A 24174-nucleotide genomic window follows, 5' to 3' on the forward strand; every position below is an offset into this window, starting at 1 on the left:
CTCAACAGATAGATGAGAATAGGCTTTCTTGAAAAAAAAGTACGTCTTCTTCAGCCTCCCAACCAGCTCTCTCTCCTGTTTCCACCTTGATTTCCAATATAACCTGCATTCATCGTCTCCCTGCCTGCACCATCACTTGGGTCATGCTCTGTGGTCTTTATGGGGAGCCACAACATGGTGCTTACTCACAGTGGATGGCAGACCATGGGAAACCATCCAGCAGAGGAGGCTGGGGAGCTATGATCTGAATTTTTTCTGCCCTTTGGGTGGTGAAGGGAGCTGCTGTTCTCCCTAGGAATAAAGTTTGCCTTTTCTGGAGAATGATGAGACCTGTTGGAGATGACTAGGAGTGTCATTGACACAGGTATAAGAAAGTCTTACACTATAGCCTGTGTAATCTGGATAGATTTAAATGAACGACCAGGGCTAATTTTTTTTTTTGCCTTAGCATAGACCTCGCTATAAGCTAATTTGCACATACTAACATAGTATACAGTTAAGCACAACCAATCTTAAAATCTTGAAACCTTGAAATCCTAAGCTTTCAAGAAGCAGGCAGAAGACAAAAATCCTCCAGAACAGTGAATGTAAACAGCTAAGCTTTACAGAAGGCACGTTTCTGAAGTCTGTGACTTCCTCCTGGATTTCTGTTGCATTTTCTTTGAATTAATCTAATTAAAAAAGCTCAGCCTTGGAGCCAGAAGATTTGGATTCCTGTTCCGATTCTCTGCCTTTGAACAAGTAATTAAAAAGTAAAGTACTATAGTTTATTTTGTCAAATCCGAGTGAGTCCATCAAAATGAAAGATAGGCTCTGATCCTGGGCTTTTACCATCCTTACACTAAAATCCCACATCAAAATTCTTTGGCTTAACCATATCTGCAAAAAAACTTACAGTAAGATGTTTGATATTCTTGTTCCACAACTGTGAATGCTAACAGTGTGGGCATTTTATATATATATATATATATATACATATATATATATGTAAAATTTGTTTTCTTAGAGTCCACAGGCTGATAGCTGGAAATAAGGAATTTACCTCACATTTTCCTTTGGAGTCAGCACTGGTGCCAGGTAATCTGAATGACTAAGGATGGTTAAAATGCAGGCTGTAAATTTGTATATGACCACTAGATGATGCTATATAACCTTGCAATCTCTCTATTACTTTCACGTGTTACTGCGGGGGGGTGGGAGGAAGAAACAACAAAAACCACCACAGACGACTGGACTGGAACTTGGTTTTAATACGCTGGCAAATATGCAGATAAATCAAATCTTAGCACTTAAGTAAAAAATCCACATTTCTCTCCCAGTCAGCAGTTGTTGACAGATGTAATGGGAGGGTACATCTGATTTTAGGGCTTCTTGTGCTGCATCAAAAATATTGTGGCAAGGTGCTACAGAATGATTTTAAACAAACCTTTGACAGCAAAGGTGTTTTTAAAAACTAGTAAAAAAGTAACCTTGCCCAGCAGTTTTTATGCTGGATCAGCTATTAGCTCTTTTCCTGAAGTCAGGATAATGCCTTAAGCTGGCAGAAACATCACATGCCATGCTTGAACTAAGTCAGCTTGGGTTTCATCCAGGTGAAACTTGTGCTGCCAGGTAATGTGTTAGTGTACAGAAAAAGGCTGTGGCTCAGAAAAAGGCTTTGCAGTCATTCTGAATTCTATTTTTCCTATAAGAAATAGCTCCTCTGACCTTTATGGCCCTTATATGTGTGATGTCTTCTATATATTTCACATCTTTGTGTCACTGTTCAAACACTAACTGACCAGTGAATCTGAGTCTCAGGATGGATGTAGCTATAGATGCAAACAAGTCCCTGTCCACATATTCATGAGTTTTTCATCATTTTCAGAAATACTGAAGGGGAAAATCCCTAATTTTGTTGTCTGGGAAGCAGACTACCAGTTGGTCTTGCCTCAGGGAGGTATCGATCTATGCAGTTTCCAGAACTCCCTGCTCAGGGGACACTGCCTATGCACTAATGTGCTCACCAGGCAGTCATGGAAATAACTCTGCCATCACAGATGTGCTCATTTCACATCACTGGTGCAGGTCACCATTATGTGAATGGCCTGGATCAGACTAATTGAAAGGGTATTGATGAGGGCACATGGGCTTGAGTCATGCTTTAAACTTGCTTGAAGAATTAGTTTGATTTTTTGCCAAAGCTTTGGTAGCGATTACAAGATGTAGCTTTAAAACGTTCTTTACCAAAAGCTGCAAAACACTTCCTAAAGGTGAGTTGTCTGGCTAAATCTAATTACTTTTCTCCTTTTTGCTCTTTTTTTTTTTTTTAATGGTGTTGCAGTGGTGAAAAGCAGTCTCACACTTTTGTACTCTTCTGGACTTTACAAGCCACTATTTCAAGACAAACTCTATCCACTAGATGGATGCACAGTAAATTCCTAATTTTCAGGAATGTGACTGAGCCAAGTTGTATAAACCACTGATTAAGTATTAGAGGTCTTAGTGGCTAACAGTATCTGTTCCTTCATACATAAATATATTTAGTCAATCTGCTCATTTGCTTAAGGTTGAAATGTACTAATGCACTTGGATTACATTTGTTTTGCTTGGCATAACTTATCCAATACATGTTCTCAAGTGACATCAGATAACATGTCAAGGCTAGTGGCATCCCTACACCCTGCCTGTCACACACTGTTCCTAAAATGGCCTGCTCTGTCCCCATGCTCCTGCTCCCCTTCCTCAAAGGAGAGCCAGGGGGAGTCTCCTTCTGACTGTTCAGTGTTGCCCCTATGTGACAGAGGTGAGAGACAACATCTTTCTAGCATCTGCTGCTTCCCATGATGTTTCTTCCCCAGCCTGGAACAGAGCGAAGTTCAGGAAGAATTCAGATCCTAAGTTCCCCCAAGAACTGAGGGACACACACATGGAACAGTGACAAGCCATGCGTGCTGGGCTTTGCCTCGTCCCTGCAAGGCTTGCATTTCTTCCCCTGGCTCTGGCTCACCATCACTGCTCCGGCCTTGCTTTGTAAGGTTTGCCCATCAAGATAGATGAAGGAATTGGGTGATGGTGCCTAGTTCTTGACTTGGCAAAGAAAAGCAGGATAGTGCTAAATAACAACCATGTGTACTCCATTCCTAGATAACAATGTTATCTGACAGATGTCTTTAGTCTTCTGTTGCAGTATTAAAAAACCCCCACCCATGTAGTAATACTATTAATTACAGCATAATGTTAATAAATATATTCATTAGCGCCACTGATACTTTACAGTGAAATGACAGAAGGTGTTTCCACTGCCCTAGTCATTAAGACATTGAAATATCTATCTGCATTTTTCTGTTGCTTTATATGTGGGAAAACCGTTGCATCTGTCTTTTGGATACGATAGAAGTCTTATGGCATTTCACTAATTTGAGACCTAGTAATCATAGTGTTCACTTAATTCTCATCTAAAATCAAGAAAGAAACAAAATGCAGCAAGTATTTGTAGTGTCTGAGAAAATATATATAATATTGAACACTCCCTGTAATGAATACAGGGGAGAAAAATGTACAGCAATTCCACTTGTATGCAACTTACCCGTCTCTTCTAAGATGTCATTTCTGTCCCTATTTATACCCTGTTCTTCTTGCAGTTCCTTTTCATTTACTGTCTACGTTGAAGAAGAAAAGACATGAAATTGCATATGAAAAACATAAGACATGGGGCTAGGTTTAGTAATCCTCCACTGTTGGATTCTCAAAGTCACGGTTGCTAATATGACAGAATCCGATTCCCATTGTGGGACACACTGTTGGATTCTCAAAGTCACGGTTGCTAATATGACAGAATCCGATTCCCATTGTGGGACACTTTGCCTGGCCCTTGCCTGCAGAGCCTCAGAAGTGTCGTGCTCCTGCCTGTGAAGGTCTGTGGCTCCTCAGTGTCCCAACAGGCACGGAGCAGACTGTGGCAAGATTACTCAGTAGAGCACAGAAAAAAGGAGGTTAAAATTACCCAGCAGGCTTCTGCAAAAATGAGTGGGTTTCAGGGAAATCATTGAGTGGACCCAGCAAACCATCACTGAGAAATCCCGTCCAAGGCAACTACCACTGTAGCAAAGATGTACGTTCTCACATAAGGCACAGCAGAGCAGCTGTGAAGGCTGTTGCTGTTGTAGAAGAGAAGAAAGAGAGATCTGTAGTGGTAAGAGTTTAGCATACTCCAATTTTAACATTATCAGAACTAGAGCACAAGGTTTTATAATGCTCTGCTTGAGCCTGAGAGCAACTCTGGTGCCTGCCAAGTGAGTATGATTACAAGTATGACGATAAGAGCGTAACCGGGCAACGAAGCCGCTACCTCTTTCTTACAAACTAGAGAAGTTCTGACTTACAGTGCTTTCATTCTCAGCAAGACTTTTCTATCTGTTGTCTATTAAGCTCATGTCCTCATCAAGAGTGTTTTAATATACAGCTGAACTTTTGTGCTTACTCCCCGTACGCACCTTCAGCTTCTTGCGATAGGAAAGAAGGCTTCCATGCGCTCGGGCCCATCGTTTTCTGTTTCATCAGTATTACTTCAACAGCAGTATACATCGAACACCTATCTTACAGTTTCCTCCATACGTCTCCAAGCGCTTTATGGAGAGATCAACATCCTCCTTTGTGCATATGGGGTAAGTATTTGATTTTTCCAGTATGCCAAGAAGGATGCTAGCAGGAACATTCCTTACTCTGGGAAGTCATAAAATGAGACTGCTTCACAGCTCCTCAGTTTCTCAGCTTTGCAGGAGCACAACATTTTGGGGGGCTTCAAGTCTCTGTTGCATTATACAGACAGTACCTAATGTGCAATTCAATCAAACTGCTTTATTATAGTTATGAAATTCTCACATACGGCCTAGAAAATGGGGCTGAAAGGCTATAAAAATAAACATAATCAAAGCAGGCTCATACTTCAGTGCTCAGACTCCCAATGGCTCACAAAACATCCTGCAATGACAGAGAACATCACTACAGTAGTCGCTGAAGAAGCTACTTATTCTTGTGAAAGAGGGGTATTCTGGGCTCAAAAAAAGTTTTCACGTGTGTTTTTTTGTGGGCTTTAATGGTAGTGAAGCCTTCAGCACTGGAGTTTTCAGTATTTCAAGCTATTAAAAGTATGGTAAACAAAAAGAAAGCTGGAATTGTGCTTTGACTCAGGCATTTTTTAAATTATTATGTATTAATGGAAAGTGCATGCAAATGAAAAGTGGGTAAAAATGCCTTTTTTTTCCCCTTCAAAAAACTGAACTCAATCCTTCCTGCCTTTTTTTTCCCCTTCAAAAAACTGAACTCAATCCTTCCTTTCTGGCAGAAGGGACTTAACTACCCTGAGTTAATCTGTTTTTCATAGCTTGTTCCAGGATTAGATCTGAAGGGTAGGAGGGGAAGAGGTGGCAGAGAATATTACCGTGACTTTAGGAAACTGTGACCCTGAAAGTCATGCGGTACGTGGCCAGCATCAGACGGGAGATCGGAGTGCACTGCTCTGCTCTGGGCCTGAGCCGCGGTGGTCCCAGCTGAGCACAGAGACCCTTCATTTCCAGTAACTACAGTACTTCCTCTCAAAAAACCCCTTCAGTATAAAACTGGGAACATCTACTTTCCTGCATTAAGCGAGTCATATTTTGCTTATATTTTTTCTGTCATACAAAAATTTGTTACATGCAAAGACAGCAAAGACAATTGCTGTTTTGATTTGGGTTCATGAAAGGCAGGTCCTGCTTGACCAACCTGATCTCCTTTTATGACCTGGTGACCTGCCTGGTAGATGATGGAAAGGCTGTGGATGTCATTTACCTGGACTTTAGCAAAGTTTTTGACACCATCTCCCATAATATCCTCCTTGGGAAGCTGGCAGCTCATGGCTTGGACGGGCATAGTCTTCACTGGGTAAAAAACTGGTTGGGTGGCTGAGCCCAGAGGGTTGTGGCGAATGGAGTTAAGTCCAGTTGGCAGCCAGTCACGAGTGGTGTTCCCCAGGGCTCTGTTTTGGGGCCAGCCTTGTTTAATATCTTTATCGATGATCTGGATGAGGGGATTGAGTGCACCCTCAGTAAGTTTGCAGATGACACCAAGTTGGGTGGGAGTGTCGATCTGCTGGAGGGTAGGATGGCCCTGCAGAGGGACCTGGAAAGGCTGGATCGATGGGCCAAGGCCAACTGTATGAAGTTTAACAAGGCCAAGTGCCGGGTCCTGCACTTGGGTCACAACAACCCCGTGCAACGCTACAGGCTTGGGGAAGAGTGGCTGGAAAGCTGCCTGGCCGAAAAGGACCTGGGGGTGTTGGTAGACAGCTGGCTGAACATGAGCCAGCAGTGTGCCCAGGTGGCCAAGGCGGCCAACAGCATCCTGGCTTGTATCAGGAATAGTGTGGCCAGCAGGAGCAGGGAGGTGATTGTTCCCCTGTACTCGGCGCTGGTGAGGCCACACCTGGAATCCTGTGTCCAGTTTTGGGCCCCTCAATACAAGAAAGACATTGAGGTGCTGGAGCATGTCCAGAGAAGGGCAACAAGGCTGGTGAAGGGTCTGGAGCACAGGCCTTATGAGGAGCGGCTGAGGGAACTGGGGTTGTTTAGCCTGGAGAAGAGGAGGCTGAGGGGAGACCTTATTGCTCTCTACAGCTGCCTGACAGGAGGGTGCAGGGAGGGAGGTGTTGGTCTCCTCTCCCAAGTAGTTAGCGATAGGACGAGAGGAAATGGGCTCAAGTTGTGCATGGGGGGGGTTTAGGTTGGAAATTAGGAAAAATTTCTTTACAGAAAGGGTGGTCAAGAATTGGAACAGGCTGCCGAGAGAGGTGGTGGAGTCACCATCCCTGGAAGTGTTCAAAAAACGGGTAGATGTGGCACTTTGGGACATGGTTTAGCCTAGTCTACCCTTGATTGGTTTAGAGTGGACTTGGTAGTGTAGGTTAATGGTTGGACTGGATGATCTTAAAGGTCTTTTCCAACCTAAACGATTCTATGATTCTATGATTCTATGATAAAGTCCATTCCTAAAATCTATTTGTAATACAATGCACTATTACGATTCACAGAATTTCTCAGGTTATATGAAGTATTTTGAGTGAACAGAACATTGTTTTTTTTCTAATGATGGCAGAAATAATGAGTGATTTGAAAAGATGTTTTTGCTTTATAGCATTTCATTTAGTAAAGCTTCTAAATTAAATCTGTTAGTTCTCAAATCACTGTGAACAATCCTCTGGCAACTCAGAGGAGACATTGTGTAAAACGGCCAAGGAATCCCAACATTCAGGGCTGGCCATTTTAATGACTATGTGAGACTTGCTATTGACCTCGGTGGAACCAAAATTTAGTCCCAGAAGATTTTAAGGGATATCCCTGTAATATGAGGTTTTGTTGCTTCCTGCACATGCCTATTCCACAATTACAAGACAACTTGAAGCATGGGAAAAGAGGCTGAGTTTGGAAAGAGCGGATCACAGCTCTTTTGAGCAATAGCAGGGTGAGTTTATGTGCCTGCCTTGGACTTTCTCCCTCAGCAATAATGAAACCTGTGGGGCATCCTCTTCTGTACATGTATTTCATTTATAACTGATTAGTTAGACCAAATGGAAGTGCTTGGATTTATTTGCTGACTTTGGGACAGATAGCAAGTTAACCCCACAGCTCGGGGTCAGAGGAAAGGGACAGAGAAAGGTTCTCCCAGCAGCACCTTTTCCAACCCAAAAGCATTACCTTAAGCTTAAGGGTACCCTTTAATCACAGTCTCTACCACCTCAGATCAACAAAGAATTATCTCAGATGTGTCCTGCAACGTCCTGATTCTCTGTGGGCAGCAGCATCAGCTGTCCAGGGTTTACATTTTACTATGTCAATGTGAACTGGAGATTCACAGCTGGACTCTGATCTCACCTGCCCTGCCCTTACTCCACCGAGCCTGATTGTTATTTCACTTGTAATAGAATTACACCAGAGTAGATGTGCTGTGCTGAATAACACTGCTCCACTGGGACTCCAAACAAGATCAGGCTATCAGCAGCTTGTCTCTGCTGTGCTTCTGTGAGATGCAAAGCATGCAGGAGGGAATTAGGGTGGAGGATCCCAGCATCCCCCTGGAGCTTGCCCTGCAGGAACACTATCTCCTATTTCCATTCTCCGATCCGCTGAGACTACCATAAAGGCTACAAAGGTAATGCACTCTGATTTCCCAGGATCCTCCTTGGAGACGCTCCTTCCTCGCCCTCACCTCCTCTCCCACCCCCTGCCAGCACAATGGCATTGAAGAGGGGCTGCTTGATGGGGTGACGGGCAGGTGAAGTCACCATAGAAACGGGGACTCTGGCCTCATTCACACACCGAGCTGCTCCCTGGCAGAGAGCACAGAAGCTGTCGTAAGTATAATCACAGCTGATTGACGCTGCCTGTTGTTCAAAACCGTGTAAAGCAATATCAGCGTACACAAGGAATGATATTTGGGGCAAATCATTTTCTCAATTGCTCTTCTCATATGCAGTCCCTGAATCAAAAGCCATGCAACGAACCTGTTATATGTATTTCCTGATACACCTACAGAGCTTTTTCCATGCACATGTACCAGACAAAAAACCTGATATCCTGATTTTACTATTTTGATGTGTGCCAGAAGTCTTTAATTTCTCCAAAAGCCCTAAGGCATTATGTAACAAGTTTGGATACAATCCAGGATGTAGATAACTGCATAACAGGCATGATAGAAAGTGCAACAAATTGGTAAACAAAGGATCTGATTCACTATTGATTTATTAATTTTCAGCTTGCACAAGTACAGTGATTTTTCCCTAGCCCTTGCAAGTGTAAATTAACAAATAAACTGTCAACTCATCATATTCAAAATCCATTAAGACATAGGAATGAAAAAACTTATTTTTAAAATTGCTTATGTTGAGCTTTCACAGGTGTTTAGGAGAATAAAGAACAGAGATGAATTTGCCAAAGTTTTCAAAAGTTCCTAGTCCAAGAGTTTTCTCTGAAAATGGCGTTAAGCTCACAAATGACTTAGAGATGTACAAAAATCTACCGATCCTTAAATACAAGTTATAGTGAATAATTACCAGAGAGACAAAAGACAAAATAAAAAGACTGATTATCAGTAAGAAGATGACAATAAGGCAGAGAGTAATTCAGGAGGCACCACAGGTGCAAAGGCAACCAGTTAGCTAACACCAGCTCTTGGAAAATCTCTGTTAAATTATGCATCTGGAAGCTTACGTGTATGGCAATGTGATGCCACCTGGAAGTCAGAGTAGCAAGATACAGTTCCAGCCTAAACAACTATACACATCCATAAGTTATCAAAACAAGCATCCCAAATTAACAACGGTGAAATAAAAATTAAATTAACATTAAATGAGCAATAAATAAATAAAAAAACCCAAACACTCTCAAGCCTCCCAACTAAAGAAACTCAGTCTGTTTTTTTACCTATTTCCTCACTTCAGCCCCTGCCTTTTCAAGGTAAGGGCCTAAGTCTCCTAGCAATCAAAGGAATTGGGTGCTTTAGTGCCTTTAAAGTTGTGCAGCTTCATTTTACACTTGCCTGACTGATGCAATGGCCAAGTTCTGGGCTGTAATGGATGAACAAAGAAAATTCACCTACTGTGGAGACCTCTAGAAAGGACTTTGCCTCATTAGTGACCAAGTGTATGAGACTGGGATGACCCTGCTTCTCCCAAACTCTCTTTAGGCACAGAGAAAAGAGTCTGTAAACCCACCTGGATGCAGGCACTGCTGTTGTCACTTACTTTAAGCTGTGGTGGGAGCACAATGGGGTAAGAACCTCTGCAACCTGCTTGAGCAAGTCATGATGCGGACTTTAAAGATTAAGATGATCAACAAAACCCTCATATTGACCCTGGACCACCGCTTGGTGCAATGCACAGGTTGTGGCACAGCCTCCCTCATGGGAGGAAGCAGGCAGACCCTGTTCATGAGTAACTTCTTTTAAGATTATTCATTTAGTCCTAGAAAAGAGCTCTGAGGTTTCCTGTAATCATCATCCTTTATATTTGAAATCCCTCCCTGGAAATAGCTGTTTGAACATATTGGTACCGTGTTAGTGCCCAAACAGGAATATTGTTTTTCTTCAGGAGCCAGTGAGCATGTTACGTCAAATGCAGTGAGACAAGGTACAAGACTGATTAATCCAGAGAAAGTCTGTATTTTGGCTTTCATTCCTACAGTCTTAGCTATAAAATCTTCTGTACCATTCCTCTCCCATTAGCCTCATTAAGTAATCAATGAGCTTTAGATACCAATGCAACATACAGACTATGCAGATATATGCCTGCATGATAGGATTTATGCATGTGTCGTGGTTTAGCCCCAGCCAGCAACTAAGCACCACGCAGCTGCTCGCTCACTCCCCCTACCCCGATGGGATGGGGGAGAGGATTGGAGGAGTAAGAGTGAGAAACACTCCTGGGTTGAGATAAGAACAGTTGAATAATTGAAATAAAGTAAAATAGTAATGATAATAATAACACTAATTATAATAATAATAATATACAAAGCAAGTGATGCACAATGCAATTGCTCACCACCCACCGACCGATACCCAGACAGTTCCCGAGCAGCGATCGCTGCTCCCCAGCCAACCCCCCCCCAGTTTATATACTAAGTATGACATCATATGGTATGGAGTAGCCCTTTGGTCAGTTTGGATCAACTATTCTGGCTGTGCCCCCTCCCAGTTTCTTATGCACATGGCAGAGCATGGGAAGCTGAAAAGTCCTTGACTAGCATAAGCAGTACGTAGCAACAACTAAAACATCAGTGTGTTATCAACATTCTTCTCATAAATCCAAAACACAGCACTATGCCTGCTACTAGGAAGAAAATTAACTCTAGCCCAGCCAAAACCAGGACAGCATGTTTGGTATAATCCTATCCTTTGAATATCAAAAAGTAGAGTTGCAGAAAACACAGTGATACAGGTATCTGGGTTTTTTAGTGTAAATAATGTCTTAAGTTCCAAATTAATAATTTTTTTTTTTTAATCATTCTAGTAACAGAAGGTATAGCAAGTCCAGGAGAGACAAGAGACTGGTAGAGGTCATTTATTCATTAGAAATGGTTGAGCAGCACTGGCCTGTTTCAGGGCATGCTCAGTTTTGTCATTATTTCTGAACAATAGGTACAAGTGGTTGCTGTAGGAATAAAAAGCAGGAGTATAAAAGTTCCTGAAGCCTTCAGAAAGGCTGAATAAAATATCAGACAGCAAAAATAGAACCAGGCCTTTATTTTATAACTATAAGGATTGAGTTCTAATAAGCAACAGACCTAATTTCACCTAGTTTTATTCTCCATTGACAGAGCCAAAGATTCCTCTAATTTTCATTACCTTTTTTTTTTTTTTTTTTTTTTGTGCTTTGTCACCCCCTGTGAGGCTAAGAAACCAGCCAGGTGTGGGAACGTAAGGGTTAAACCAGGACGGGTACGACACAGTGCATGACACACAGACTTCCTGAACTGGGATATAGGAGATCCCTTACAATATGAAAGCTGAAGCTGTTTCCCTTACATAGCACAGAAAAGCATCACGACCTACTTCTCCTTTTGGGATGAACTGTCCCAAGGGAGGGTGCAGATGGTATTGCTGTCCCTTTGGTGGGGCATCCTGTCCCCTTGGTGGGGTCTGTGAGTATGAGGACATAGATGAACAGAAGGTGCAGCCTCAATGGGCCATGCTATTGCTGTCTCTGGCTGAGGAGCAGCTGCTAAAGAGGAGGAGGAGGAAAAAGGAGAGAGAGATGACAACCAGGACCACCATGATTTTATATAATGATCTGGTCAAACACATATGCCAAAATATGCCTGTTTTAACAAACTATTTGGTGCTGTTAGCACGTTTCTATTTGTTGAGTTGTACGAACTTAAAGTGTTATTTGTTTCTTAGCTTTGCTTTTTCACTCAAGTGTTATTCCTCTTTCACATAAAGCTTTCTTCTTTTTGAAATAGCATGATTTGGTGCTGTGCAATTCTGTTACACAGTACGTTTGGAAAGTCCTTCCATTTCTAAGTAAATAAGAAAGGAGAACAGTTATAAAGTACTCATTGTTTATTCTCAAATTACTGCTTGGTACGACAGGCACCAGGGCCATTTAGTCGACATATTCGAAATTGGTGAGTTAAAGTCTCAAACTTTCATGTTTCCACGGATAGAGAGAAAAGGCTCTGGTCTGGTGTATGATTAGTCGTGTCTGGCACATCTCCTTGGGCAGGGAGATAAACTGCAGCCTGTGCCAGCTGGGGCGGTGCCAGTACCATGGACTAGCACAGCACGCTCCAGCAGCTCTTCTTTCTGCCCCAGCATAACCCAGCATATTCCCCAGCGGGCAGAAGAGGTGAGCAAGCAAAGTGGTAGAAGTACAGCAAGTGCATGCCACCCAGGCATCCTCCTGGAAAAGCGTCCTCTCCGACCCACTTCTGAAATCTGTTATTAAAGTGTTCTCTACCGAAAGCTAGGAGGTCATGCTTGGGTCATACTTTTAGGGTGTTATGTAAAGGGATTCTCATCTTAGCTTAGGAAAAGAAACCTGTACGACTTAAACTGAAACTCTGCTTGGAGGAGAAATTCTTCTTCTCCTTTGTCTTCCTCTCCTCCTGTCTCAGTCTACTGTCCTTTCATCTCTTGTGCAACTACATACAACTAAATGCAATCGTAGGCTGAATAAAAGAAAAGTCTTTATGTGAGCAAGCAATAATGGGGACTAGAAAACAAGGTACTCGCAGTTCTAATTCGAGTCAAAATACTTTTAACTATTGAAGGCAAAAAAGTACTGAAAAAGTCATAGGTATGCTCTACCAGGGTGCAGCATATTACCAATGCTCTGCATGACAAGAAATCTAAGGAGGAAGAATGAAAAAGAAATGAAGAAAATAAAAGAAGGTGGGAAAGAGAGAGAGGCAAAACTAGAGGGTGCTACTAACAGGATAAGAATTTTCATATGGAGCCAGATCAAAGATCTTTTAGCTTACCGATAGGTATCTGAGTGCGGTCAATAGTGGATGCTAGAAGAGAACACAAAAACACATACTGATGTCTCTCCCAGACACTTTCTGAGATCAAAAAAATTGACAGTGGAGAGTTTTTTTGAGCTACATGTTTTGCCTTTGTGGTCCCCAACTGATTTGTCTTCCACGACTTTATTAAATCACTTTTTAAACCCATGTAGACCCTTACATTCACTACACCCTTTGGCAGGGAGTTGAATAGCTTAACCAACAAGGATTGTTTTCTGGTTTTTTGGAAGCCATCCCCTGCTTGTTTCTTTTATTCACATTTGCATCTTTGCACTACTTGTATGGGAAGAGACTGTAACAGTGAACCTTTTACCCTTGTTTACCTTCCTTACTAAAGGTTGTAGGGACCTGCATCATATTTCTCCTCAGTCACCCCGTTTCCAGCCTGAAGTCTCCAACCATACCTAGTCATTCCTTGTGCAGAGCCACTTCAGACCCTGGCCACCCTCTCTGTACCTCATCCCCTTCCATCACGCCTGGTTTGAATGGGGGACCACAACTGCTCTTGGTAATCAAAATCTGTCTGTACCATCGGATAATACTGGGGCAATAATGATATTTTCTGGTTTGTTCTCAACTTCTCCCTAAATAATTTCTAATATTTGATTTCCATTGTTTTGCCTGCCACTGATGTTTGAGCCAATGTATTTATACAACTGTTCAGCATCATGTCAGTGCTTCATTCCTGAACAGTAACAGTCTGCTGAGAGCCCTTTGTTTCCTATGTGGAGTAAAGATCTTTCTTTCTGTGTATTATTTCAATCCACAGGGCTTTAGAGACTCTACAACAAAATCTGATCATAAATGGAACTTTTACTGTATTAACTTTTCCGTATAGGTCTCTTCACACTGGACTTACTCTAGGGTAGATGTTAATAATTCTATCTATTATATCATGACCTACATGTAAAATATGATGTAAATGTGATGTAAAATACCTACAGAGATCTAGCAGCAAATTTCCTAATGGAAATACTGCTTTTATTAGCTAAAGAGTGCTTTAGCTTGTGTAGATTGTATCCATTCGCCCCAGAAATGATACGAGTAGAAGCATTTTTATGCCCATGTCAATTTTTGTTGTGCTTGCCAGCACTGAAGTTTTAGCCAAAATAGAAATTTTGAGAATCAAGTCAACAATCCCAAATGACACTGAGAGATGGGCAAATTTTTATACCACAAGATTGGTCTCTCCTATCAGACATTTGGCGAGAATATGGGTGAAGATATCCTAATGCCTTAGTTTTCATTTGGACACTACTATGAGAAAATAAGGATCTGTATCTTCCCAAACACACAATAAAACTTGTTGTAGGTGGTATGAGATGTCATCACATCCCATTTTTGTTTTACTGTGGGAAGTCCATCCAGGGATCTCATCCACTGAGGGAGCAGAAAGGATGCTAATTGCTGTCCAGTGCTTAAAGGTAGGGACTGCTATGCTTGTCTCCTTCTGGAGGATAATGTGTAGATGAAATGTTATGGTATTGTGATGACCTCATCACTGCTATTCTGTGTATTCACTGAGCCAAGGAGCCTACGTGTTCTAGCAGAATCTATCCACCACTTCACAGGAAAATTTCTCAGTTCCAGCTCCAGAAATATTTTGTATTTTCATTCCTCATGTTTTCAACCAATCATTCTATTTAGTTGGTACGACTGCAGTCAATGTTTATGAGTGTCAAAGGCCTAACAAATTATTAAATATTATGCATTTAAAAAGTAGCTTTTCCTCATCACAGTGTTTTTCTTCTTCAGCATAAATGTTCCATTTCCTATTTTCTGATTGTCCTCAACTCATCACATCTATATATATATCCAGTTCATGCAGTCCCTGGGCTCAAGGCTAGAGGACATGCATCTGCGTGGGAGGGAGTGCACTTCCACATCCCAGGACACGCCGTTTCAGATGTGTTGGGTCCTGCTTGTCATACCAGAAGAGGTGGACAGGACTTTGGGGCAGGGGCAGCTGGAAAGGGGGCAGCTGGTCTCCCCTGCGCTTGCCCTCCCCCAAGGGCTGCACAAAGACTTCACAGATACATATGTATATGTACATACAATATATAAAACCATGCATATGTATTTGATATGTGTGTTCACGTGTGTATGCACACACATTTACATACATGTGTATGTACAGTGTATTTGCGTATATATATTTCGTATATAGATGCATGTATAGGTGTATGCATGTATGCACATGCCACTATACCTATGGGCACGAAATCCTCAGTTAATCATCCCTCGGGAGAAATTTCAAGCCTGGAAACCCAGTCTCCTCCCAGCTGGGACAAAGTGCTGGGCCGTGCCCTGCCGTGCCTCCCGCCGAGGAAGCACTTTCGGGGACCAGGACCTCATCCGGACCCGCCAGCTGCTGCAGGAGGAATGAGAAGGACCCCAGCCCGAGCGCTGCTTCCCCCGAGCCTGTTCTTGCCGGGTGTTCACGCAGACACACAGACACAGGTGGGTCCAGGACACTCCCATGAACAGGCATCAGATGGAAATACTCCCTCCCCGGAGGGCAGGGGAAGGGAAGGGGAAGAGAAGGGGAGGGGAAGGGGAAGGGGAAGGGGAAGGGGAAGGGGAAGGGGAAGGGGAAGGGGAAGGGAGCCTTTTTTCCTGCTTTTCTTTGTCCCTATTTGGGAAAGACTTCAAGCGCGAAGTCTGAAGAGCCATCTGAGGTGCTTCACAGCAAAGATAAATGCACCTCGTGACAAACAGGTGAAGCAGATGACCACCTCTGGCGTTTGCCCACGATACACAACCCTTTGGTCAATGGCACGTTAGTCCCTGTGTTCACGCGAATAAATAACACCAGGGGAGGCTCTCCAACAGGGCAGAGGGGGTTGCCTTTGTTTCCGCCCTTGCCGGCCGTGGCGGGCTGCTGCCAGCGGGGCGCACCGAGGACCCGGCGCGGCTGGAGGCAGCGAACAAAGGAGAACCGGTCACCGTCCCGCTGCTGCTGCTGCTGCCGCCGCTGCTGCTGCTGCCGCCGCTGCTGCTGCTGCTGCTGCTGCTGCTGCCGCCGCTGCTGCTGCTGCAGGCGCCCGGCATCCCCGCCTGGTCAGAGCAGGCTCCCCTGAAGGGGACACTAAATAATTGATCAGAATCGATTGCCGGGATGCATTGGGAAGGGGAAAGCGGGCGCATCCCTTGCACGCAGCCTGCTCCTTCCCCCATCGGCGCTGTAATCCCGTTCCACCATGTGCCGATAGATAAGGGGACGCAACTCAGCCTTCAGGCCTGGGCGGGGTTCTCGCCGTTTAATCTTTTCTTTTCTCTTCCCTCCGCTGCTTTCCTCCCTCCCCGCCCCCCCCTTTCCGTCTCCCAGGCCCAGTGAGGTCAGCTCATGAATATTACTTCATTTTCCTGAGAGGCTCTGGCAGCGCCGGGTACCTCGTGTGCGGGTGCCCGGCCCTCGGTGCATGCGTTTCGCCAGCCCGGCAGCAGACAAAGTGGTGGTGAGTAATGCGGCTGCTTTAGATCCAAACCTCCCCCCTCCCCCCCCCCCACCCTCCAAAAAGGGAACGTTACTCGGGATTCAGATGCAACAAACCCACCAGCTGTGAAGGGGGACCAGCGAAAATCCTCCCGCGCCTTTAAAACCCGGACAAAAGGCAGAAGCGCTCCCAAGCCTTAAGCCGCGGTTGCGAATTGGGATCTCGGAGAGGGAGAGGCGGGCGCCCGGCGAGGGGAAGGGGGGCCGGGGGGAGCCCTGCCCGAAAGCCCTGGGCAGCGGAGATCCCCACGCCGGCGGGTGGAGCCACCGGACTTTTCCCTTTTGTTGCTGCCGTTTATTTACGCGTTTTTCCGCCTGGGCAGCTGTTCCCGACAGGAAAACCTGCGGAGACGCCACGTCCTGGCGCCACGTGGGTTTGCCTCTGGGGAGGAGGCTGTGTCGCGGAGTTTTGTGAGGACGGAGATTTCGGACTTGGGCTCAAACGGGGCTTTCGTTGTGCCAGTTAAAAGAGGGGGAAAAAACCAAAAAAATCGGCCAACCGAAGCGTAGGCGGTAGCCCGTCCTGGAATTGGGGACATGCACGGTGCGGGCGGTGTTCCCGGCAGATCGCGGCTCAGCCTGATGACTTCGCTGCAGTGAAACTTCCCTAAAAGCTCCAGGTATAGCGTAGGGTTCCCGATTATTATTTTGAATTGAGTTCTGAAGAGTAGGTAAAAGGCAGAGTAATGAATAAGATACAGGATGTAAGCTGACTCCTGTCTTTTTGCAGTTTCTTTAGGTTTGGATTTCAAGAGCGACATTTTGTACCTGTATAGCTCTGAACAACAGTAGTGTGGGAATTCTGTTTGTGATGGGTAACAGAGATGCAAAGGCAATCTTTTATCAAGTGTTGTGATACAAGTATAAGTTTTGATAGGTTTACACTCCCGTGCTCCCTTTTCACTAATTGATGCCTGGGAAGTCTCTGCCGAATTGTGTTCTTTTGAGCGTTAATTTCCAGTATATTGGTTAAAATCAGGGTGGTAATGACAGTGCATTTGAGAGGAAACCCTCTGCTCCTGCCAGCGAGAGCAGAGCAAACACAGTCTCATTGTCTAGTATGTTCCAGGGAGTAAACCAATTGTCAGGGTATGGTATAATGTCTACATTGACTTTGCCCAGTCGTGTTTCTTTATTCGCTGTTCTAGTAGAGAATGGTTAAGCCGTGTTCTAGGAGGGAGTCGTTAGGCCGTGTTAGGAATGCTGTCATTTCTACTTTTGCGCACGTTTTCCCTTTAAAGACAGTTGAATAAAGGGTACGTGAAAACAGTTTGTGGATCATAGACATTATTTTCAGAATATATTAAGGAACATTCGCAGCATGATGCGGCTTTTAACAGCCCTTTTTAATCACCAGTTGTGGCCATGAAAACTCCAGTTTTGTCACTGTGGGGGAAAATTGCCATGTGAGGACCTTTTGGTGAACACCACATCTTGTACTGGGTGAGGGTGTATTCCTTGCTTCCTCTGATTTGAAAACCCGCTGGAGTGATTATGCCCCGGTCCTATGTCAGCATAACCAGTAGCAAACCCGAATCGGTCTTAAGTCCTGACAATGCCTCTGGAAAACAAACTGGGAGAAATCAGGGTTCAAGAAGCTGACTGAAGAGCCCCTTTCCTTTGCGGCCCCCGATTCCCGAGTTGCGGAGGCCTAACCGTGTCCTGGAAGAGCCCCCGTCAGAGCTGAGGGGAAATCTGTTGTTGCTTCCACGTGTTGCAGCCCTTTGTACAGCAGCCTTTCCCCACCCGGCTGCGACAGGCACCTTGGAAGAGGCCTTTGAGGAGACAGAGGGGTGCAGGAGCACCCCAGGAGGGTGCTCGGCTTGGTAGCGAGGACGGGCGAGAGGGAAGGTTGCGTGCGGGTGGGAATTTAACTGCGATGTGGCAGCCGTAGGGGGAAGGGTTCGGCACGGGGGGCGGGGGGAAACGCCCGTAGATGCAAGCGGAGCGGGCACCGATCTCGGCCTCAGCCGTGCAGCGCGGGCTCCCGGCCGAAAGCCGCTCGCTCCGGATCGACGCTGGGCGTCAGCCTCGGCCGGCTTGACCCGGCGGCCGCTCCGCCCGCAGGCGCCCGCGGTTCGCGGGGCAGGGCTCGGGAGCAGGCGCGGCGCCGCGGCGGCAGGCAGCGGGCACGCCGGCCGCCGGCGTTGCCAGAGAGCCCGTCTGCCCGCCGCCGGGGCCGTCCTCCCCGTCCCCACCCCGACCGTCTGCTCCGCTTCTCCTCCCCCAGCTCGCAGGGCGGCGGCGGCGGCGGCGGCGGACGCCGCGGGTGATGGACGCCTCCCCGAGACAGCCGCCGCCATGAGCCAGCCGCCTGCAGGGGGCGCCGCCGCCGCCGAGCCGCGCCTCCACCCCGAGGGCAGCAGCGGCAGGAAGCAGCAGCGAGCCTCCTCCCCGGCCAGGGCCCGCGACAGCCGCCCGCCGCCCGCCGCCGCCGCCGCCGCTTCCCGCGCCCCGGCCTCCGCCGCCAAGGCCGCCCCGGCGCGGCCGCCGCCGGCCCAGGCCCCCAGAGCCGCCCGCGGCCGCGCCGCCGACAGGCCGCCGCGCGGGGCGGGGCCGCCGGGAGCTGTCCAGCCCGGCGCCGGTGCTGAACCGCCGCCCGCCGCCGGCGCGAAAGCCGCCGCCGAGGAGCCGCCGCCGCCGCGCGCCGCCGAGCCCGCCGCGCCGCGGGCCGCCGAGGAGGCGCCCCCTGCCGGAGGCGGCGGCGGCGGGGGGGGAGCGGGAGGGGGCGGTGGCGCCGCAGCCGCCGCCGCCGCCGCCGCCCAAGCACTGGCGGGGGAGAGCGGGGCGGTCTCCGCTGAAGGGCGCGGGGGAGGCGGCCCCGGCGCCTCCATCTTCCTCGGGCGCGGGGAAGGGCCGCGGGGCGGCGGGCGGCGGCGGGTACTGGAAGGAGGGATGCCTGCAAAGTGAGCTCATCCAGTTCCACCTCAGGAAGGGGCTGGCGGCGGCCGCCCAGATGCAAACCAAGGGCAGCAACCACAGCAGCGGCGGCGGCGCGTCCTCCGCCTCCGCCGCCGCCGCCTCCGCCCCGGCCGAGCCGCCCCCAGCCGCCTCCGCCTCTTCGCCCTCCGCCATGGCGGCGGCCGGGGCGGAGGGGCTGCGGCAGGGCGAGGCGGGCGGCGGCGGCGGCAGGAGCGGCGGCCCCGAGGGCGCCCTGAGCCCGCAGCTGCAGGAGGAGATGCAGGAGGAGATGGAGAAGCTGCGGGAGGAGAACGAGAGCCTCAAGGTGAGGGGCCGGGGCGGCGCTGGCAGCGGGGGGGGGGGGGGGCCGGGGCCGGGGCCGGGGCCGGGCGGGGGCGGGGGGGAGCCGGGGCCCGGAGGGGGCCGGGGCCGGGGCCGGGCGGGGGCCGGGCGGCCGTTTCGCCCCCGCGCCGGGATGGGGCTTCCCGGCTCCCTCTCCCCCGGCACCAGCGCTGGAGGCAGAGTTAAGATGGCCCTGTCGCCGGGCGTGCGGGCAGGGGCACTTCCGTGCTTCGCTGCGGTGCTTTTGATGAGCTGGGTTGTATTTAGCTGGTGTCCCTGCGGGGAGGAGCTCCGTGTTGGCTGCCTTCCCCTATACGTGCTGCCATTTGTGCTTTTGACCCACCTGTTGCGTCCCTGTCCCCTTCTCGCCCGGGTGCCAGAACGAGATAGATGAGCTGAGGACGGAGATGGACGAGATGAGGGACAGCTTTTTCGAGGAGGACGCTTGTCAGCTTCAAGAAATGCGCCACGAACTGGAGCGAGCCAACAAGAACTGCCGGATCCTTCAGTACCGGCTGCGCAAGGCCGAGCGAAAGAGGCTCCGCTACGCCCAGACCGGCGAGATCGACGGCGAGCTCTTGCGCAGCATGGAGCAGGACCTCAAGGTACGGCCGTGAGCACGTGTCAAGGGGAGGGCACGTCTCAGACGGCGACACGAGCGTGCTCTCGGTCCTCATGACTCAGGCATTTCCATCCGTTCCGTTGTACGCTCTGCACCCAGTGCAGCTCGTAGGATAGCAATGGCCAAGCTTATCTTGGTAACTGGAACTGGAAACCAGGACAGCCCTTCAGTATGTAGGCAGGCCATTTGCAGCTTTAGTCCAATCATTTTTTGTAAAGTTAATGTGCAAGAAGTGATTCAAATACAAATTAGGATCTAGAAGTTTTGGATCTTTTATGACGAATGCAAAACATACCCTACCACCGCAAAATTAAACCAACCTCACTGAATCATCCCGTTGACTTTGAGACGATTACTGTATGCTTTAGTAAAGGTTTCAGAGGACTGGTAGATTCGATACTTGCAGAGTCACAACACGAAATCCTGACTCCCTTGGTGTCAGTGGAAAAACTGCTGTTACCTTCAGTGATGGCAGGATTTTCCACATCCACCTGAAACCATAGACCCATCAAATTTCAATGTGTAATCAACTGTATTTAATCCATAACATCTGAATGAACCATAGCCCATTGTTGAGGAAAAGTTTCAGTCCTTGTTTAAAGATTGTTGTTGGTAAAATATCCATCATCTCTGTTCTAGATTGGTCCAATTACAGAAAAAAAACCTCATTCTTGCACTAGTTGGAAGTTGTTCAATTTCTGCTTCCATCCACTAGGCTTTGTTAAGGCTCCTACTGAATCAGGACTCTCAAACTTTTTTCAGCTGACTGGTCTCCCTCCATTTCTCATGCAAGTACAGACCTCTGTATAGAAGCATTTGTCCTCTGTATAGGACTAGTTACCTATGGCTTGTTGGATTCAGTGGACTGTAGTTGAAAATGCTCATTTAATACATGATCAGGAACAAGGTCATTCTTAAACTTCTTTCTGACAAGTATAATGGATTGAGAGTCTGTTATTCCCAAGCCTGGTTTGCAGACTTGGATCATCTCTTCTGAAAATTTTCCAGCTTGTCATTGTTCTTATTAAAATGTAGACAGCAGCCCAAGACACGTTCCAGTAATTTTCTCACTCACATTTAAAATGCCAACATCCTTCTCTGTATTTCTATTTGTTTTACTTTCCTGTGCGTATTCAAAACCCACGTTTGCTGTTGTGGCCGTGACAGTTCTGTAAGTACAGCTGTTCATGTGGCTTTTGACAAAATAGTGTCTTCCTGGTCAGAACCAAAATGACACCTTTGTCGGGGTCAGATGGAATTGCTCGTCGAAGCAGGGGACATTTTGTACAGAATGATGCTTAGGTGAATAGTTGAGATGCACCTTTGCAGGCAGAATTTGAACGTGAGCCTTCATGTCCCAAGTGAATGTCATGATTCCAGCTTCAGGAGTTGATTTCTTTGTTGGCTTGACGCTACTTTCTATTAGCAAGTAATACATGCGCCGGACCTGCGAGGGAAATGGACTCTCCGGTGAGGTGCTCACCTGCGGTATAGGAGATCCTAGCTAAGGCCTGAAGTTGAGCTGGACAAAGAGCTCACTTTAATAAGGATTTCTCCCATGTCTTTCCTAATAACCATACAACTGACTATTTGGAAAGGAATAGTGTTTTTGCAAAGTATTCCCACAGATCATGAATGTGTTCTGCTTTGGAGTAGGGATGAATGTCTAATGCCAGAGATACAGTCTTGCATACAGCTGTATTATAATGCATCTTGCATAAGTGAGTCCCATTTCCCATGTGATCTAGAATGCTCTGTAGGATTTCCCTGCATTAATTGCTACTCCGCCAAATTTTATGTCAAAAAATCACTACCAGTAATGATTTTGTTATTTGGTTGTATTTACTGATACAGACTCTGTCTATGGACCAAAGATGGATTCTGATAGGATGCTGTTAAAAATGTTGGACAGCCAGATGAGCAGTATAATACTGAGTGTAGGAAAAGACATCAAGATATAGCCCTGCGGTGTGATTCTCAGCTCATCCTGCAGTCTCTCTGGAGTATGGTTATAATTGAAATTCCCTTCCACTCTCTCTTTCTGTTGGGCATTATGTGTCCTGAGTGTGCATGCAGTGGGGGAGGTTATTGAATGATCTTGTGCTACACTGCAGTGTTGTATCAGTAGTTCACACACACTGGGTTTCTTGTCAGGGGAGGCTGAGTCACTAGCTGCTGCTGTTTTCTGATAGATTGGATTCTTCTAGACTGCTTGCTTGCAATTAGTATTTTTTTCTTTAGAGTTTTAGTATGTCAAAGAGAGTTCTTTGACATACAAACGTAAAGATTGTTCTAGTGAAAGCCTTAAAGGATAGCTCTCTGAGCTCCCCTAGCTAATGCTAAGAAGGATTAATTATACTTTCCAGTGTTCTAAAAAAAGCAGGAAATTAGGCTTTTCAAACTGTGTGTCTAAATCACTATCATAAGAGTCATTACTGTATATTTAAATATTTTTGGTGCATGTTTATATTTTCTGGTGGTTTCACAAAATACAATGCAAGTGGCTTGAATGGGAAAATTCTCATTACTTTACATGAAGAAGAGGAATTAGGTCATGACATGTGCCTTTTAACTTTAGTCCTGTGAAAATGCATTAAAAAAAAACAGAAAAAAGCAAAAACCTTAGTGTTGATTTTAATTTAAAATATTGGACATCATTTGGGTGAACACAAGGTCAGTAAAAATGTTGTTTGTTCATATTTTACTCTTTAAATTAACCAATAGTAGTAAATACCAGATATTTAGATTAACTGTTCATGAAAGAGAGAAACTAGCAGGGTCGAAATAGAGATGTGTCTCTTTGTGGTCCTATACCAGGCACAGGTAGGGTAGGCCTGGAGAAGGTGGGTCCTGCTTTTAGGTGCTTCTGCATGTCGAGTATTTGAAGGGTATACACCTTAGTGCATTAAAAAACATAAGCTAGCGGTGGTTGAGAGAAAATAGATGCTGCACTGTCTCCAAGAATAATGAAGGTCTTGTTTTACTGTTGACATAACAGAACCTAAGAAGGAGTTGTGGTTTAGTCTCTGATGTGGTTTCCAGTGAAGTCCACTGGAATAAAACACCATTTTTTGGAAGGAATTGGCTTGAATTTGGAATAATTTAGAATTCTGTCTGTAGATGTCCTTGTCTACATGATTCCTTTCATACCACTTCCATCAAAACATTCAGAATTAACCTGTACGTGGTTGCTTAGGCACTAAGTGCTGCAGCAGTAATTCTTTTTTTTTAATCTTTCTTTTGAAATATCATTCATTTCATTTAGGTTGCAAAAGATGTATCGGTGAGACTTCACCATGAGTTAGAAAATGTGGAAGAAAAACGTACTGTAACAGAAGACGAAAATGAAAAATTAAGACAGCAACTTATAGAAGTTGAAATTGCCAAACAAGCACTACAGAACGAACTGGAAAAAATGAAAGAGGTTAGTATTGCTATTTACTTCTACACAAAGTATTTTAAGTTCTCAAATTCTTATTGCTGAACTAAGTGGTTTTCTTCCTATAATTTGTTTCGGGTGCACAAAATATGTCAAGTTGAGAAAAATAAAGTTGAAAATTGCCAAGAGTGCTGAAGTATAGCTTGATGATTGGGAAGCTGAGAACAAACTAAAATACTTGGTGTTTCCTAGGTGAAACAGAAACCAAACTGTAGCTTCGCTTTTCCTATACAAGGAGGGAAATGCGGAACTGATGGTAACAGAATTCAGAGGCTTTGAGACATTGTACTTAACATTAAGATACGTACAGAAAGAGTGCTGAAGGGAGTCAGAGACA

At 46.2% G+C, this 24174-nt stretch overlaps 1 protein-coding gene across 1 annotated transcript in view; it reads left to right on the top strand.

Moving 5' to 3' along the window:
* Positions 1–18834: 18834 nt before the first annotated feature.
* Positions 18835–24174, top strand: part of MTCL3 (MTCL family member 3) — a 30123-nt gene continuing 24783 nt past the window's right edge. Inside the window, 4 exon segments of the mRNA XM_075707861.1 lie at positions 18835–19242; positions 19244–19759; positions 20157–20381; positions 23664–23822. Of these exon segments, the coding sequence (XP_075563976.1) occupies positions 18835–19242; positions 19244–19759; positions 20157–20381; positions 23664–23822 (1308 nt within the window).

Source organism: Pelecanus crispus, chromosome 3 (genome assembly GCF_030463565.1).
Source record: "Pelecanus crispus isolate bPelCri1 chromosome 3, bPelCri1.pri, whole genome shotgun sequence".
Lineage (NCBI taxonomy): Eukaryota > Metazoa > Chordata > Aves > Pelecaniformes > Pelecanidae > Pelecanus > Pelecanus crispus.